The sequence below is a fragment of the Capricornis sumatraensis genome, chromosome 20, assembly GCF_032405125.1.
Source record: "Capricornis sumatraensis isolate serow.1 chromosome 20, serow.2, whole genome shotgun sequence".
NCBI classification, from domain to species: Eukaryota; Metazoa; Chordata; class Mammalia; order Artiodactyla; family Bovidae; genus Capricornis; species Capricornis sumatraensis.
In genome coordinates this window covers 41293519-41312521 of record NC_091088.1, presented here as the reverse complement: position 1 = coordinate 41312521, position 19003 = coordinate 41293519, and the positions used below count along the sequence as shown (strand labels likewise).

At 42.4% G+C, this 19003-nt stretch overlaps 2 protein-coding genes and 1 non-coding gene across 3 annotated transcripts in view; 1 reads left to right on the top strand and 2 right to left on the bottom strand.

Moving 5' to 3' along the window:
- Positions 1–9948, bottom strand: part of PRMT7 (protein arginine methyltransferase 7) — a 39863-nt gene extending 29915 nt beyond the window's left edge. The window contains exons 1-3 of the mRNA XM_068992115.1: positions 9870–9948; positions 6440–6617; positions 3625–3661 (exon numbers count right to left, since the gene is read on the bottom strand). Coding sequence (XP_068848216.1) covers positions 3625–3661; positions 6440–6534 — 132 coding nt within the window. The 5' untranslated portion in view covers positions 6535–6617; positions 9870–9948. The remainder of the gene's footprint in view (positions 1–3624; positions 3662–6439; positions 6618–9869) is intronic.
- Positions 1462–1590, bottom strand: LOC138097241 (small nucleolar RNA SNORA19). The gene has a single exon (XR_011146447.1). It is a non-coding gene; the product is annotated as a small nucleolar RNA SNORA19 (small nucleolar RNA).
- A 98-nt stretch (positions 9949–10046) lies between the features above and the next one.
- On the top strand, positions 10047–16402 carry SLC7A6OS (solute carrier family 7 member 6 opposite strand). Its single transcript, XM_068992633.1, has 5 exons — positions 10047–10241; positions 10370–10651; positions 14043–14246; positions 14522–14636; positions 15647–16402. Exons 1-5 carry the CDS (start codon positions 10047–10049, stop codon positions 15775–15777), a joined length of 927 nt encoding a protein of 308 aa, XP_068848734.1. The 3' UTR covers positions 15778–16402.
- The last annotated feature ends 2601 nt before the right edge of the window (positions 16403–19003 follow it).

Genomic DNA, 19003 nt, shown 5'->3' with positions numbered 1-19003 from the left:
TGAACTCTAAAAGCAAATGGAGTGATATTGTCAAAATTATGAAGTGAAGTGATTTCCAAACTAGAATCCAGCCCTTAGTGTGAGGACAGAATAAAGAAGTTTTTGGATAAGCCAAGCCTCAAAAAGCTTCCTCTCCATGAACCCTCTCAGAGTAATGTGATAAAGGATGAGCTTCACTAAAGAGGGAGGGAACCAAAGAGGAACACAGGGGACCCAGGAAACGGAGGACTCAATACAAAAAGAGGAGCAAAGAAAATCTACAGACAACAAGAATTGCAGGTCTAAAATGCACCTAGTCCAGACTGAGGCCGGGGAAAATGACCCCAGAAACAATCTCTAAGATGAAACTGACAGAACAGCCGACTGTTTTGACCTTCCTTTGGAAAGAAATTTTAGACTACTGAGAGAAAGTCTGGGCATAAAAGGATGACTACATAAAACACAAAGCAAAAATAGGTTAATTATTAACAAAGAATAATGCAAGAAAGGAAAAGCAATCAAAATTATCACATAGCTCAACTGTGAACAGTGTTTACACATGCCTAATAATAGTCAACATGATTTTAACTAACACACGTTTATATAAGCGTTTACCTCATCACAAAAGGAGGTATTATTCTTATCCCTATTTTACAGATGAGAAAACAGAGGCATAAAGATTTAAGTGATTTGCCTACTGAAACACTGAATATTAATTTTGCAAAAATTATAACTGTGCTGGGAGGAAAGGAGAACGAGTGGGAAGGAGGAGCTGAAAGAATATCAAATTCTTAGCTCTTACAGTGGGGAAGTCAATAGATAATAGTTATTTAGGTCTGGAAGTAAACATAAAACAAACAGCTCAAAGAGAAGAAAGGAGGTTGCCTCTGAGTATAAGCATAAAAATGTTCTGTCTGGGGGAAATGATACACCAGGGGACTGTTATTTTTCACAATAAGCCTCACAGAAATATTTGACTCCTAAAGTAATTACATTTTTGTCTTGGATAAAATCAGTATGGCATTTTACGTTATGTGCTATTTATGGTGAAGAAAGAAAAAAAGTTAAAAAAAAATCAGGATGGCAACTGATAGAATTGTTGAACTAGGAAAATGAACATCAAATATACTATCTCCACAAAAAGCAGGAGGGTGCAGATTTCTCTCTGTAGCTGTGGCTGTCAGGTAATGGAAAGAGAGCAGGTCTAAGAGCTGGTTCAGGAGCTTCAATTCAATCTGTGAGCTGATCACCTGAGAACCCTCATCAGCAGCATCCTCAACAGGAAAACAAGGGTTGGGAGACATGCCAAATAAACAGCATCCATTAAATGAGCTATCACTTTTAAAATTTTTTTAATTTAAAAAAGTTATATTTTCTATACAACAAATACTAAAACACCTGCAATACTTTTTCAATTTTCTTAACATACAAAACCATCACACAACGCAAAAAAATACCAAATGTAACTTGGAAGTTATTGACTGTTGTCTGAAGGTGACTGACAGCAATGACTAAATTAGTCATGCTGCTAATTTACCTCCACATGTTTATTTAGCACATCAGAAATATCTTTTCTCCTGACATAAAGAAAAAAGACAATGAAATGTGCACAGCTCTCACTTTTTAATTATCCAACTTTGAAGCTACTACTGGAGCCTCTTAAAAGACAACTGGCAGTATCCATAGAGTCCTATGTGAGTTCATAATCCTAGACTATGCTAAAGATGACATTTGGATGGCAAATCAGCACATAAAATGATGTCTGACACTATTAGTCATTAGAAAAAATCATTTCATGTGCTTATTTGCCTTCCAAATATATTAAAACTACAAAGCTAAATAACATACACTCAACATATAGACCCATATATATGTACTGATATATTTATATGAAAGAAATGAAAACATGTCCACACAAAGACTTATATGTGAATGTTCAAAGCAGGACTATTCCAAACAGCCAAAAACTGGAAACAATCCAAATGTCTATCAATTGGTAAATGGATAAAATACAGTATATCCATATAATGGAGTATTACTCAGCAATACAAAGCAATGGATACTAACACACTCAACATGAATGACCCTCAAATGATAAATGAAGGAAAAAAGACACATAGACTACATATTATATGATTTCATTTCGATGAAATTTCCAAAAAAGGCAAAAACTATACAGACAGAAAATCTATCAGTGGTTGCCTTGTGGGAGGGGGAGCAACCAGAAGCTTGAGTACCAGGACTGATTTTATGGGATACTAGAAGTGTTTTAAAACAACAACAAAATGTAAGGAACCATACAAAAGTACAGAGAAACATGTTTTTCTTGACTGTCACTAACCAGCAACTTCTGACTCCATTTCCTCATGTGTAGAACTGGGAAGGGGAGAATAGAAGAGTTAAATAATGAAGACTCAGGAATATTCCATCAAGGAATTTGAAGTTTATCTCGAAGGCAGCAAGAGGGAGGACACTGAAGGGTTTTAGGGCTGCTGTACAGAGAAAGGAAAAGAGGGGCCGACACCAGTCAATGAGGGCTGCACAGGCAGTGGGGTTGAAAGAACAATGGAATTTGGCGGTCAATCAACTACAGGCTTAGATAAGGGAAAGACATCATCTTTCTGGCTTGGCTGACCGGATAGATGACAATGCCATTTGTCCAAATCCTCTGGAAGCTGGGTAAAAAAGGACCCTCTCTGGAGACAACACTAAAAATCAGAGAGGCTCACAAGCCCATGAGTCCAACAAGAAGTCAAGAATATTAAACTACAGAAGATTAGTCAAAAGCCAACAATGTTTGTTCCCCATTCTGTAATTCCTCAGCAGATCAGCAAAGGCACTCAGGTATTTGACAAAAATGAGGGAGGCACCTAGCCCCTGTGGTGTAGTCTGAACACTAATGGTGCGTAAGGAGGCCCTTCTGTCACAGTGTTGCCAAGAAGCAGGCAGTTAATCCAAGCTGGGTGAAAGAGACACTGCCACCGACACAGCCTCATGACCAGACCTATCATGTGCCCTGATCCTTCTGCCAAGCACTGCTCAGTTTTTAAGCCTGGCCCTACATCCCTCTCCTTCAAGCCTCCCAATATCTGAACGATCTGGATGAGGCTGACTAGCTAAGCACTCTGGGAGACCAGGAAATCCTGGGTTGCTAACCATGATAAGATCAGAATTGTAACATAATTCAAACAAAGAGAACTCAGATGAAACAAAAACGAAGGAGAAAAGCTGAAATGTAATTCTGCAGTGAAAGCCAAATATACTTTACAAAATACAGTCTACAGTGACCTCTAGAGATTCTATTTTAAAATTACAAAGTAAACATTCCAAGTAAAACTGTATTTTTTATCCAGAGATCATGGAAATCAGCTAGTATGGCCCACTCATTATAAATTCTAATAAGTGAGGTCTGCAGAGGTCTCATGTTTTCTCCAAGGTCATGCTCAAGTCAGTAACAGACGAGCAAGAAGGACCCAGACTCCTGCTTTCCTAAGCAGTGCACCCTACTGCTGCCTCTCTGCATCATTCTAACAGCGTGGCTCTGGGGGCAGTTTTTAACTGCATAGTGGAAGGTTTCAAACACTACTTTAAGATAACAGTTTCAAAAAGATAAATAAATAAATAACAGTTTCCTCTTACACTTACCCTATCTTTGTCATGCAACATATCAGCATAGGATGACCTAAAAAAAATAAAAAGACAGGTTAGAAACCTCTGCTAATAATGATAAACATCAATATATGAGAATATTCACATACATAAATGCATTCCTACATCAGATAGAACAAACATCTGGTCCATTTTAAACTATTTTAACAGAGCTATAAGCTGTCATTCTCTCATACTGCAGGAAAAAAAATCTTAGAGAAACATTTTTATTTTTAGTAAAGAATCTTGGATTGAATCTCCTGTGATAGTTGGCCCTGTCACAGTAATTCCACAGTCCTAGCATACTGATCATGTTATAAACATCATCTAATTTTTTTCCTCAGGAACAACTCAGATGTGTCTAACACTTCACATAGTCTTACATACATTTGTATACAGGGATAACCAAAGACGGAAGGAACACCGAGGAGAACAATCCGGGAAAGAGAATCCATATGCCTCCTGTGTATGTGAAGGCACTTTCCCTTATGTTATCAGGGACAACTAAGAAGAGCTCGTCAAACTACAGAGAAGAGGGCTGCTTATCTGTATGTTCTACCACAGTAATATAGAAATCTGAAAAATCTCTGGCAGGGTTAGGATAATCCCCAGAACTCAGCAGATTCAGCCCACAGATGCTTTCTGAGAGTTCCAGGTGAGAATTAAGGCACTCTCACGAAAGAGGGGGCCTCCAGCTTCCAATCAACATCAGAATTAATGGAGAGGTGTTTTTTTTTTTTTACATGTGGCTTCCCACAATGCAAAGAACTTCTGATCCAGAAGATGGAGCTGGAGTTTGGAAATCTGCACTTGAACTGGTGCTCCAGACAACTGTGACACAGGCATTTCCTACTCCACATTTTGAGGAGCACTGCACCAAAAACAAACAGTTCTGCTGCTTCTTTTTTTAAATGACATACCAAGGTTTTTAATATGTGAACCTACCTATGAGTGTTTAGTTGAAATCTGGTCCTTTCTACTTTCCTTCACTTCAAAAGGGACATTTTCACACCCGATCTTCCCTGCCTCATCAGCCATCCACTCCTTCCACTCCACTGACATCACTGTCCCTAAGCACCACCAGCTCATTCCCATCACTTAACAGCTAGGATTTCTCTGACCCTGCTGGACATTCCCCTTTCTGAAATGTTCTCTTCCTTTCTACTCTCTGGCCATCCACTGCTGGTTGTCTTGCCTCACCAGATATTCCAGGATTCTTTCTTCAACCCTCTACCTTTCTCATCCCACACGATCTCTGAAAGCCTGCAATCTCTTCCAGCTTCAACTCTCACTAATAACTGCAAACTGTCCAGATCCATAATTTATGTGCCCACTGGCATTTCCATCTGGATGGTCAAACCCGATACTAATCTTCATCTCCCAACAACATTCATTCCTCCTGTGTTCTCCTTGTGATGGAACTGTTTTCCATCCACTTACTCAAATCAGAAATCTTGGTGCTTCTTCAATTTTTTCTCTTTCCATCATTGCACCCAAGAGTTACCAAACTTAGGCTCCCTCAAAGCTTTCTCCTCCTCTCTCCACCTCTGCTGTCTCAGCCATGGGGCTGCAATATCTATCCAAATGCCCAGAAGTTGTTTGCTCCCTCCAACACTCTTTCCACACTGCTCTCAGGGAATGTTCCAAAATGCAACCTCATCTATTTTCTTCCCTATTTAACATCTCAATCACTCAGAAAATAACATCCAAAATACTTAGAAAGTAATGTGTTTGAGCTCTTATTCTGTACCAAACATTGTACTTCATTCAATCATCAAATGATGGTAAGAAAAGGGTATCATACTATGGGATAAATGTTATTATACTGAGGCATGTACTGTTATACTGTACACGGGGCATATATTACTACTTCAAGGCTCAGAGAAGTTTAGAAGCTTGGCTGATGTCACAGACTTAAGTGGCAAAGCTAGAACTTAAGACAACCGTGCTCCTCTTAGAGCATTTTGCTCCCACCAACTACAACATGACCCCACCTATCTTTTCAGCAGCCTCCCTCACCACAGTGCTACTTTTGCACCATACTCCAGTCACAATGACCTGCTAGTCATTCCCCAAACTAGCTCATCTGCAAGTCTGCACATAATCCCTGCTGCCTGGAAAGCAATCACCCTCTCTTTAGATTTGGGAAATCATTCAAATTATCACTCTCCCAGCACAGCTGGTTCTTGATGCTTCCATGCACTTTTGTGCCCATTTCCAATGACCTTCATGTCATGGTGTCATAATTTTTTATATATCTGTCTCTTCCACAAATCTGCATGTTCTTTGAGAACCAGAACCTCATCTTCTTCATTTTGATATTCACAGTCTTCACACAGTGTTGTATACACTTAATGATTGCTTAATAACAGTAACTCACTGACATACTTTTAAATATCCCTCCAAAGGAAAAAATTCACTTTCCCCCACGTTTTCCATTAAAGAGAACTTAACCATATGATAAATGTGTCATCATTTCATGACACAATAATTAAATTTCATAAGCTCGTCTATTGCTGTTACTACTACTGAACCCTGGGTCCTCTTTGGTCCACTAGACAAATCCTCTGGGGCTCTGGTATGGCTGCTACACAACATCTGACTCTCCACAGAGATATGACTTTGTGGAACTCCCACACATACCTACCCGGCTGAGCAGACCTGCTGGTGAGCAACACTGCCCCCGTCAGCAGCACTTGGTGACAATCTATGCCCCACTCAGACTGGATTCCAAGGCATCTGCTTTGAGATCAATGGCCCTACCCAGCTACAGTGAACTGCGGGGAAAAAAAACAAAAAAAAAACCCGTTACCTTGCAATCTCCTGGTGGTAGTCATAATGCTCATCCTCCTCCAGCCACTCCACAGATCCTGTGGTCGGATTGGCCCGCCCGCAGAAGACTTTCATGATGTCAATCAGCTTCTCAGCTTTAGCAGAGAAAAGCAGCCTTGCTAGCTGACTTCTTGTAGACAAGTCTGATCATCAGAAATCTATTCAAATCATAATGCCCCAAAATATAGAGGAAAATGAATTTTTAAGACAAGGGGGGGGAAAAAAAGAACTCATGAAATGGATGAAAATGTCAAGACACTGAAAATATTTGTTCATCAGAATTTCGATCTTCCTATCAAGAGTTACTTAGTTTTATATTCCGCACACAACATCAAAAATCATTAAGACAAAAATTCAGAAAGCTATCTGGAAACTTCAGCAGGCCTCCATGGTTTCAATGGGGTCAAATGAGCCTGAGAGTTGCACCTGAGTACAGCCTCAGGTGAAGGCAGGTGAGAAGAGAAATAAAGCAGAAGAAAGGGCTAGAAGGAAAAGGGAGAACACAAAGAGACTGAGGTGGTGGTAAAGGAGTGTCAGCAATACTGATAGTAAACATTTAGTTTAAGGAAATATGCAAAGAAATAGTAATTCAAATCACCTAAGTAAACCTCACCTGAGCAAATAAATCACAGCTAATATTCAAACATGAACAATCCCCAAAATATAACACCAAGCCAAAGAATAAGCAAACCACAGAGTATACATGATTGTATTCACATGAAATTCATAATTATGCAACAGAAAATATAGTCTTCAGGGATCACACCAAAAGCGTAACAGGGAATGATGACAGTGGTTACCTATAGGAATGAAGGGAAAAGGATGGAATCCACAAAGGCCAGTAATAGTAATTGTCCTTTTTGTAATTATACTGCCATTCTTAGTGCCTCACTATTATGTTATATTATTATATTATTATATTACCGTTATGTCAATTACTTATCTACTCAGTATTGAATTTTAAAAGCAATTTTAACTTTCTTCATCTAAAATAAAAGGCTTCGAATAAATGAAATGTCACCAGATAAATGTCTTATATGGCCTGTTTCCCGCCAAAGATCTATTTCTGAGAGAAATACCACAGCTCAAAGTCTGAAGGTACTTCTTAGCAGACATGGCCTCTCACAGTGCCCTGCGTCTTACTATTCAAAAAACAGCAAGTGTTCCACACTTTCCTTCATTCCTTGATAAGCACTGATCCATCATCTGTAAACATTAGAAAGAATGCCTACTCCGCAGGACCCTAAACATTTGTAAGGCATTTTACTGGCCAGAGTTACTGACTTTCTTCTGAAGTCATGTAAACTAAGTAAACTCTGAATTCTTATACTAGAGGATGGGGAACAATCTTTTCTGAAAAGACTCAGTCACTAGCCTGGTTCAAAGTAGTCAATTAGTCCTTCAGCAAAACTCTACTTTAGTATATCTACTCTCTAATTTAGTGGTTATCAAGCTTTCTGACAACCCAGTAAGAAATATATTTTACCTTGAGACACAACACACACACGCAATATAAAGTTTCACAAAACCATTACTTAGTCTTCATGTAGGCAAGACCCTCTGATATAGTCCACTATATTTAATTTTTATTTGTCATGCAGGTCATAATCCACTAAATTGTTTTAATAACTCACCAAAGGGTTTCAACCTACAGCTTGAAAAGCACTACTAGAATCAGCTCTGCATATCTCATAAGCTAATGTCATTAAAAGGGAGAGTATCTAGAACTACCATAATCTGTAATATGCTTTAGAAAACACTTCCAACAAATGCTGTAGTAGAAAGAAGTTTAAAAGATGGGTAGGATTTAGACGGGGGAAGGGAGAAAGTACTTCACCAGATTAGATAGGCTTAAAAAATCATGCACAATGAACCTTTAATAAATTAACCTGAAGTTCCATTGAACAAGAAGTCAAACACGTTGATGGGGTCCATATTGTGGAGACTCCTAAAACCCTTATCCTCTGGTCCATGTGTAATCAATTGTGAAGTCACTTAAAGGCTAAGGGGAAATAAAGTACTGTAATTTACGGAATTCTCTTTGTATCTATGATGTTGCAGAGGCTGTAACTAGGACCACAGTGTCTTTTCAGAACTGTAAAGAAGTCACTGGTTTTATATAAATCTAAATAAATGCTTGAGGACAGAAACTATGTCCTGTAACCTCTCTGGGTGAACACTACATATCTTCCACACATGAATCCCCTCATGTATTACTATGACTTGTCCTCTCTCCCAGAAGTAGCCCACAGTCTAGAGTCAGGATAAGGATACTCTAATCTCCTCCTCATTCTCCAAGAGCTGTGTAATCACATGGTTATTTACGAGAAGGGGATGGAAATCAACTGCCAAGCCTTAATTGCTTTACTAGTCAGATTTCAGAGTAGACCTCTGGTTCAGTCACTCAAAATTTACTAGGCACCTTCTGTATGCCAGGTACTGTATTAGGACTGGAGGACTACCATAAAGAGAAAGGAGGTTCTTGTCCTCCAAGAATTTATAGATTCTAATGAGAGAAAAAGAGTAAATAAAATAATTAGACTACCTGAGGGCAAGAAAGGAAATGCACAGGGTGCTATGAAAGAGAACAACAAAGTTATGGAAAAGCTTTCTGAGAAAAACAGTATCTAAGTTGAGGCCTGAAAGATAAGTCGGGTTAAAAGCTATGATAGTGTAGTGCTCATATTTCAGGAATCCTTACCCCAACTTTTCCAAGAACACGACGTAAAATGTCAAGAATTAGGTGCAGAGTTACAAAAGTCTGAGTGACTGAAGCACTTTGAACAGAGGAAATGATGGGAGATTAGGCATGTGGGCTTCTGCAAACCGTTGTGCCATGCTGACTTTGGAAAGGTGTTTTGATTTTGTTCTAGATGCACTCAACGGTTTTAAGCAAAGGAGTATCTACGGCGGGTGTCGTAAAGAGTCGGACACGACTGAGCGACTGAACAACAAACGGTGGGTGTACGCTTTTACAGGGACTCTCTGACCAATATGTGGTAAACAGACTGGTTTCCAACTACTGAGAACACTGTGACTGGGAAAGACCTTGAACCAGGGGACCGTGGACCAGCCAAGGTGCGATAGCCGAAGCTCCCAAAGACTGAGGCGCGGGTCTCTGTCGCTGAAGGGAGACGCCAGGTATTCCCCGCGAAGGTGCTCAGTCACAAGCCAAGCCAGAAGCAATTACCCGACTGAATGGCAGAGGCGGGGACCCCCTAGAAACCCGCACTACCGCCGGTTCGGGAGCTCTGAGCCTCCCCATGAGGACTCTAGAAGTTCCTTCGGAGTCCCGAAGAGGTGTGTACCTCAGTGTTCAAGTACGACCGAGGCCGTGGGCTGAGTACGTTTCTGGCTGCATTCGAGCCTTCAACCGCGACCCCACCTTCCCAACCCGTCCAGCGTCTCACCCGACGCGGGAACAGCTCCATTCACTTCGTGCGCCACCGCCATCTTGCCGCGACAGGCGTGGGAAGCCAGGACCTCCCTAGCCTCGCTGAGTGTGCCGGGGGCGGGGCCCGGAAGGGGAACTGAAAAGCTTTTCCGTCACACCCAACACATTCCCACAATGCTTCACGGCAGCCGCTATGGAGGCTGGAAGTACAGCTGTCCTCCGGGTGAAGCGGAAGCTCGGCGCAGAGCCCGCCGAGGCTTTGGTCCTCGCTTGTAAACGCCTCCGCTCCAGCGCAGTTGAATTGGAAACTCCAAAGACGTCTCCAGAGGATCTGGAGAGAGCAGCAGAAAATAATATCTTCCAGTTGGTGGCCACCGTGCGCTCACAGGTATTGGGCCGGGAAGGAGCCGCTGTGAAAGGGATCTTAGGGTACAGCTGGGTTGCATCCTTATCCGTGACCCTTTCACCAACCCCTGTTTATGCCCCCCCACACCTCTGCTTCTCCCCCCACCCTAGGAGGAGCCAGTCCAGCCGCTCCTGCGGGCCGCCCTGCGCCCGTCCCAGGGCAGCCAGCAACGTATCCGCCATCATCTCCGCGCCTCTGCTCGGGAGATCCGACAGGAAGGCCGCTACAGAGTAGTCTCTAGCCACCGATCCTCGGGAATTCCCTCGGACAGCTTGGAGTCCGAGGATGCGTCAGGAACCCCAAAAGCCGCCGACGACGCAAGCTTTCAGCTATTAGACCTGGTCCACGAAGAAGATGCAGAGGTCGCCGCCGCCGCCGCGATCTCCTGCAAAGTGAGTACAGCCCCGGAGTCGAGCTCTGGGCTTCTCTGGACAAATAGTGCCCAAAGTCAGCACACAGTTGAAGAGGGTACACGTGGCCTCACTTCAGAGATGGATGATCCATCCAGCTTGATAGCCACAATTTTCAGGTTAGGTTATCCATTCGACATTTACTCAGCGCCAGGTTTGATTCTTAGGTTCTGTGGGTACAGCAATGAGGACCCAGCATTCAGGTGGAGAAGAGAAACATCAAACATATAATTTCAGTATCACATGGTGATATGGGCCATAAAAGGGGCAAAGAAAAGAGGAAAAGCGTGGTCCTATTTCAGTGTCATTTTCACTGAAATAACTTTTGAGTGAAGACTTGAAGGAGGTGAATGGCTAGGCACTGCAGATGTCTTGGGGAAAGGGATTCCATACTGAGGAGCTTTAAGTGCAGAGACCCAGAAGCCAAATTTGTCTGGTGTTTGCAAGGTCAATGTGCCTGGAGCCCAGTGAGTTGGGAGAAGATAGTAAGGAATTTTGGAAGAGGGTATCTGCTAGATCCTGTCAAGTCAGTACTTGAAAGGACACCTTGCCTTTCACCCTGAGATGGGGAATCCCTGGAGATTTTGACCAATGTAAAAATAAAGCCGATGGGAAAACTCATGAAAGAAAGATTAAAGGCCCAGGCCTGGGTAGCATACCAAGTTTGAGGCAGATTTAGGATTAGAATGCACGTCTTCCTCACATTTAATTGTGTTACTTTCTACTAATTACATTTTCTAAATTAGTACCTCACTTGCAAAAAAACAAAGTCAACTACATGCAATAAGATCAGAGAAATAGAAAATTCTCAATAAGGTATGCCGTCTCTTAATAAACATTTTTCAAATATGATTCCTTTTAATGGTTTCTGAAGTTTAAAAAATGAAAAACAAACAAAACAGTTTTTGGCTATGTTGGGTCTTTGTTGCTGCCTGGGCTTTTCTCTCGTTGCGGTGAGTGGGGGCCACCCCCCAGTTGCAGTTCACGATCTTCTCATTGTGGTGGCTTGTTTTGTTGCAGAGCACAGGCTCTAGGGCACACGGCCTTCAGTAGTTGCAACACGTGGACTCAGAAGTTGCAGCTCCCAGGCTCTAGAGCATGAGCTCAGCAGTTGTGGCTCACAGGCTTAGTTACTCCAAGGCATGTGTGATCTTCATGGAACAGGGATTGAACCCATGCCTGCCAATGCAGGCAGGTTCTTTACCACTGAGTCACCAGGGAAGCCCCCCAAAATGAAATTTATATTCAAAATATATCAAGCAAAAAATGTGTAATTGTATTACTAGTATACCTGGACATGATAGTCATCTGTTATACCAAAACTAATTCCAGACTGTGTCATAAGTTAACACATTTTAAAAGTGAACCCATGTTCAGTGGAATCAAGTCAGTTAAATAGCCCATTAAATAATCTAAGAAAAATTAGTAGATAAGCTAGGAAGGATCTGAACACAGGTTTTCCCGACAATGCAGTACACACTGTAAACCCATCAAAAATGTTTGCAGATTATTAAAAAACATAAATTTAAACTGAAAGCACACTTGAGGTTTTATGCTTACTAGATGACTGGGAAAAGGGTTGCTGATAACACTGTTGGCGAGGCTCTGATTAAAATTGTACATGATTGTAGTGCTTAAAATTGATGCATTACAGTAATATCAGGCATCCTAAAAATACACTGGAGCCTATTTTTCAAACTATTTTTATTGTTTGCACGCTAAAGCCATCCAAAAATCTAAAGAAACTTTAAAATTAGTGATAGCAATCTCACCCCCAGGATTTATCCTAGGGAAATAATTCCACAGAAGCAAATAGCTATGGTATTAACAAAAGCTGCTGTTCGTATACTAAGTAATGTGTCCAGTACTATGCTAGATTCTTTTTTTTACTTTAACTCATTTTATCCTCACAAAACCCATATAAGGTAGGTACTCTTATCTCCATTTTTCAAATGCAAGAAATGACACGTTCATCACAGTGCTGTGTATGTAAGCTAACAATTATGTATAGAAACTGACATATACAACAGGTTAGACCATTAAATTGGTAACCAGGAGGACTGGCAAGATGGAAAAATACTTTAACAAACAGTATGTAGCATAATTGAAAATATAGGTAAAGAAACAGATAGACTAGATCTAAAATTTTTTTTCTTTTATGAAGAAAGCAAAATAAAGGGAGGGGCAGGTAACTTCCTTAGCAGTGCAGTGTTAAGGCTCCTTGCTTCTACTGCAGGGGGTGTGGGTTCAATCCCTGGTCAGGTGTAGCCTCAAAAAATAAAGTGGGAGAAAATGCATTCATTTTACCCCCGTCCCAAAGATAACTGGAATAAAACTGGTTTATTTTCTTATGTCTAGCATTTTTGTTTTGCTAACTTCTGTAAATTTTTTTTTAATATTTAATGGCTGCATAATTTGAACTGAGGTCTGTGGACTTGTGAGTTACAGTCAGAACTTTTCTTGTAAACAGCTTTGAGGTTGGTCAAGAGTCTTCACAAAACGTGACATGTCTAGTTCTTAACTTTGGAACAAGTAAGAATTAATTCTGTTTAGCTTGTAAAAGATGAGAACATTGCTCTCCCTCTATCTGCCTTGACCATGGGACACACCCTCTTCCCCCCATATGGTGTTTGGTTTGAGCTGTACAACTTTCAGTGATGAACCTGTCAAGAGTGACTTGCAGCATGTCCCTCTCGTTTCCAAATTAACCCATGCTACCCTGGATAACACAGCCTTTTGCCACTGGAGCACATTTTACCTGGGCAAGTTCTGTTCTGGGGCAGTACATCTCAAACTATCAGAAAAAGGATTATCGAGTCCCCTCCTAGTTTGTGAGCAAAAGCAGCATGTCAGTGTGAGCAAGCTAGTGGTGGGTGATGGCTGGTACTAGGCACCAGGTATTAGTCCAAGAAACGCCCTTAGGGCCCTAGAGGTGGTCACACAAAATACAGACCCATTTGATTGTCAACTAGGGGTGCTGCAGGGGGCCTGTGGCTCTCCAAAGGGAGAACATCATATCAAAGGAACTCAGAGAAGACCTGCAGAAGCAGAGCCTGGGTTGAGATGAACCACTTGTGCTGGCTCTCCCCTTCCCTCTAGTGTTCCTGTGGGCTCTCTTGTGTCAACCCGCAGAAGAGTAGGACACTTATCTTGTAAGCTTCTCCTGTAAAAGTACTACTACATGTTAATTTTATAGACTGTTTGTTGTTTTATTTCATAGATAAACGAAAAGAGACTAGTTGGCCATGGGGATAAGAATCTTGAATTCCACATAGAACTGCAGGAAGGCTTCCTTCACCAAGCTCTTAGGTTCTTCGTCTTGGGACATCCATATTTTAGGTTATGCACGTGTCATCTGCTGTTCACTTTACAGAAATCTGACCCAGATGTGATCCTCTGCAACTGTGTAGAGTTGATCCGTGAGGGGTTGAATGTCTCTCAATATGGACCAAGTTCTGGGCATCAGAAGGAACAAAAGGACGACTTTGTGTATGACATTTACTATTTGGAAAGGGCGACTCCAAGATGGATTGAGAACATCCTCTCTGTGCAGCCCTACAGCCAGGAGTGGGAGTTGGTAAGGGGCCCCATGAAGCAGCCTAAGCTTATGACCCAATCCCTTGCTTTGCCTCCCTAGGTTGTATTCATGATCATTGTTCTTACCCTTGCTTAAAAGGAAAAAATTATTATAAATGCCTGAGGTTACTATAGCCACTAGCAGACTGCTCCGTTTTCTCTTTTTCACACATCACCCTTAAATGATGTCTCTCCAAGTTGGTCTGCTAATAGCTTCCCTCAGAGCATACCTTTAGAGGTTTTGACTTACACTCAAATTTGTGTCGAGATGTGCAGGTGAATGACGACCAACAACCAGAGGACATTTATGATGATGAAGATGACGAAAACAGTGAGAATAACTGGCGCAATGAGTACCCAGAGGAGGAGAACAGTGACGAAGATTCCAGAGGTAGGTAATAGCAGCCCTGGTTGGTGAGGGATTGATGGGATCTGGGACTGAGGTGGGAGCAAGATTGGCAGGTATATCTTAGCTGGTTTTCCTTTTCTGCCATTTGAGCTCCACTAGCTCAACCACTGGAGAAGGCAGTGGCACCCCACTCCAGTACTCTTGCCTGGAAAATCCCATGGACTGAGGAGCCTGGTGGGCTGCAGTCCGTAGGGTCGCTAAGAGTCAGACACGACTGAGCGACTTCACTTTCACTTTTCACTTTCATGCACTGGAGAAGGAAATGGCAACCCACTCCAGTGTTCTTGCCTGGAGAATCCCAGGGACGGGGGAGCCTGGTGGGCTGCCGTCAGTGGGGTCACACAGAGTCGGACACGACTGAAGCAACTTAGCAGCAGCAGCAGCAGCAGCTCAACCACAAGCTGTTGGAGTGGTAGGAGATGCAAGGACCGGTGTTTCCATGGGGGCTGCTGGAGGTATAATGTCAGTCAGGCCTGGGTTCAAATCCTTAGTTCTGTCATTGCCTACCAACAGTCCTTTTCCCTTCTCTGAATAAAGTGCTGGAGAGATTCATCAGTAGGAGTAGTCCCAGGGTTTTCTCAGGTACTTGTAAATTGGTGCATTTACAAATGTAACAACACAGACTAGGTACCTCGGGGAAGAGAAAGGAAGGATGCGCTGGCACCACCCTTGAATTGCTTGGTGTTTGGTAACAGAGGAACAATTCAACTATGGAATATTCTACTGGGGAAGTGGCAGGGAACAAAATTAGATGTGCAATATGACTACAACTGTTATAATAAAAAAAAAGTCCCATACTTAGGGGAGAAATGATGAAACACTCCATTGTTAAAGGGCTTGGTTTACATGGTAAGAATTTTATTGCTTTTTTAATTGTTCTATATTCTAGCAAGTATTTTATAATACAAAACACTTTTTTGAGAAGGGAAGGGACTTTTGTGGTCATTTAGAAAACCATACAATTAGAGCCCATTCCTATTATCTTATTCTAGGCTCTGACAATTACAGCAGCGTCAGCGAAGAAGAAAGAGACAACAGCAGACCACCAATGTGGAGCAAATACCCTTTGGATGTGCAGAAGGAGTTTGACTATGACAGCCCCCATGACCTCGATTCAGACTGACGATCCTGTGATAACCACGAGGTTCTACAAGCCCCTGGGGGATCTGTGACTGCAGGGTCCACCACAGTAGTTAGCATCCTCCTAGTCTAGTATAGGGAAAGAAAAAGCATATCCACCAGCACCATTCCACCACAGGGAAAACATGCACTAAGGGAATGTCCTTTCTACTATCTGTAGGGCCTGTTTATCTTGATCAAAAATCAACCCTAAAAAAATAAAAAATAAAACAACCCTACAGTCCACAGGGGGGAAATGCTATAAAAGCGAAGCTTCCTGGCCCAGGCATTTTCCCAGCATTCCCATTCTCCTCCTCTGCTGAAACCAGTTAAGTGGAATAGAGTCTCTCATTTTATCAGCACTAAGACTGGGCTTTTCCAGGTTACCTGACTCTAGTAAAAGCCAGTTTCTTTTGATAGAGGGTCTCTAGAAAGGCTGCAGTGAGTCCCTTGAAGTGGCAGACTGGACAATAATGGCCATTAGGAAAGAAGTAGAATCTGCCTGTGATGTGAGGTTTTAAACAGCTATCCCTACCTCCCTGCTTCCTACTCTGATAACGTGTAAAGATTGCTTGTTTCCTCCGGCAGTGGTGCCAAGGAACAAGGTATGTATAAATGTATTTAATAAAAGCTTTGAACATTGGGAGCAAGTAAAATCTGTCTTACATGTTTTCCTGCCATATTCCCTGCTCCCCCTAACATCTGCCAAAAGGGAGTGAGAAGTTTCAAACACCGAGGACTTAAAGCAAGTGGCTTTAAACTTGGCTTTCCACTGAGAAATGTTTTAACTAGTCACAGCAGTCACTGAAAACAAACTGCCGTCAAAAGGACCAATATTGTTACCAAAACTGGTATCTCTTGTAAGCAAACTCTGTCCCTACTCCTTTCCAAACCACAAATGCCTTAACTCTGATTAAGCTGGCATTTATTCTGTAATGACGAATATGTTCTCTATCTGCACTGTGCAGTAGAACCCATTAGCCACATATGGCTGTTGAGCATGTGAAATGTGACTATTGCAATGGAGGAACTGAATACTTTAGCTCTTTTTGAATACTTTAGCTCTTTATGGCTGGTAGCTACCATGTTGCACAGGTCTAGGGAAACAGTACACAGAACCTTCAATTCAAGGTGTGCCTCCTTGCCCTGGGGCACAGACTCATTCTCATAGGGAAGATAAACAAGGAAATGTCTTCCTGCCCATTCTAAGATTGCCTAAGCATTTCTACTTTTCTATCCTACCTCTACCCATTTCACTTTATGTGTATCTTTGCCTATATTCTTAACTACATGAAGTTGTTAAACCTCCTAAAGTTATTCACTTCTGTCCTACTCCTGCAGTTATAAAACCAACAGACAGACTTGGTTTCCTATCCTAAGTATCCACTAAGATGCAGTTCAGTGCTGCAAGTAACAGGCAACAACTTCCAGGTTTAATACCAGTCATCTCAGTCTTCTGCAGGCACAGAAGCAAAGGACTGAAAACCACTCTGCTATTATAACGTGCTCACTGCTCTTATGTACACATTAAAGTTTGCCAATATTAAAGGGCTGATAGCTTCACAAACTACCCACTACAGAAGGATTAGCATACCATGAGAAGGACTGAATGAGATCAACAACAAAGACCTCGAAGAAATTAATTATACTACAAAGCTGTAGTGCTGTAGGGAGTCTCTGGCCTTCCTCAGAAGGGCTCCTGGGAGAAGTCTGTATACAACAGAGGGGAAGAACATGGTCACCATCCGGTAATGAGGGGGTGACCTGGCTCACTAAGCAAGTATGAGGGAACCTAGAGCATGAGGCCCTTGCTTCCCTGGCAGCCACTGGGAGACAAGTTCCTGAGATAAGCTGGTCATTTACTTCAGTGAAGAAAAGTATGGGTGGGGGATCCTTCAAGACAAGCGTAGTCAAAGGATTAGCTCCAGAGGATCCCTGGGAAGGTGCCAGCTTGGGTCAGACAGGAGTAATATTTACATAGTCCGGGCAAGTCAGCCTTTGCAAAAGACTCCCTGTTGTCAGGCAAATCCACAACCCGTGACAGGAGGAATGTACTCCTGTGTTCTCACAGAGGCATACCCAGAACCAAAGGCAGCTGTGAGCACGCTCCCCTCAATTGCCTTAATTGAGCAATTATGACCAAGGTCACTCCCTTGTCTGCAGCTAGGGCCAGCATGGTGGAGAAGAATGCTCGGAAAGGTAGATTGCCTCAGTTCTTCCCTTTATCATTGATTGATTTCAAAATCTAAGGACAAGAACCCCATGGGAGCATACCAAGCCAGGAGGTTCTTCTGGGTCCAGGATGGGCTTCTGGAAGCAACACTGGACGGCTGTCCAATCCAGTGCAGCCTGGCGGCCCATAAAGGAACATCCATTACGTCAGATGTACCACTGGCCACACCTGGGTGCTAAAGCACAGCCTGAGCACCAGAATTAGTTGCTTCTGATTTTGAGTCTGCTGAAGAGCCAGGTGGAGGTGGAAGCAGCTTTATTCCAGAGTCGTCACTGATGTCCACAGGGAGAAAACAAGTTCCCACAAGTACCAAGCTCTTCTTGAGACTGCAGCCTCCCCAAACCTCAGGCAAGGGGAGGCAGGCAGAAGAGGAGTGCATTGTCCCAATGACCCACACCAAGGTGGCTCAGAATGTAAACAAAGCCTGGTGTCGGGGACAAGGAGGAGGATGCAGCCTGATGTGAGGTTTCCAGGAAAATGACCACTTCTAGCACCACAATGGGCTTGCAAGGGTCTGCACAGCAGCCCCTCATAGCAGCCCTTACAGAGAGGAACAACTTACTTGTCAGCTTGGGTCCCGGAAATTGTCTCTAAGCCATTGACAGCTGAAAGAATTCAAGTGACTCACCAAATCCTAGGACAGTTTCTGCCTTCTTAGACTTCATACCAGAAACCAGGGATATGCCAACTAGAGCAAAGAACTAAGGTCTCAAGTAAAATAAAGATTAGCCTTCAAAGTAGCAGTTTTACCAGGCTTCTGACTTGCATTTGTTCATCTGTCCTTGCTGGACTTGAGCCAGGTGATCGTTAACATGTGGCCTATCTACATACTAAAGTGTAACTGGTACAGGAGTGAAAAAAAAAATCTTTACAGAAGACTGTGCTAAAACTAAGCAAAAAAATCTGTGGTCAGAGTCTCACCAACCACCACATAGATACCTCTAAGGTTAGAGGGACTCACTTTGGGGTACTTTCAATTTTTAAATACAACCAGCCT

Bases quoted from the DNA above. Each gene is read 5' to 3' on its own strand.
- SLC7A6OS (XM_068992633.1), top strand. From the start codon at position 10,047: ATGGAGGCTGGAAGTACAGCTGTCCTCCGGGTGAAGCGGAAGCTCGGC. The intron at 10,242-10,369 runs GTATTGGGCCGG...CCCCCACCCTAG, and splicing joins TGGCCACCGTGCGCTCACAG to GAGGAGCCAGTCCAGCCGCT. The intron at 14,637-15,646 runs GTAGGTAATAGC...ATCTTATTCTAG, and splicing joins CAGTGACGAAGATTCCAGAG to GCTCTGACAATTACAGCAGC.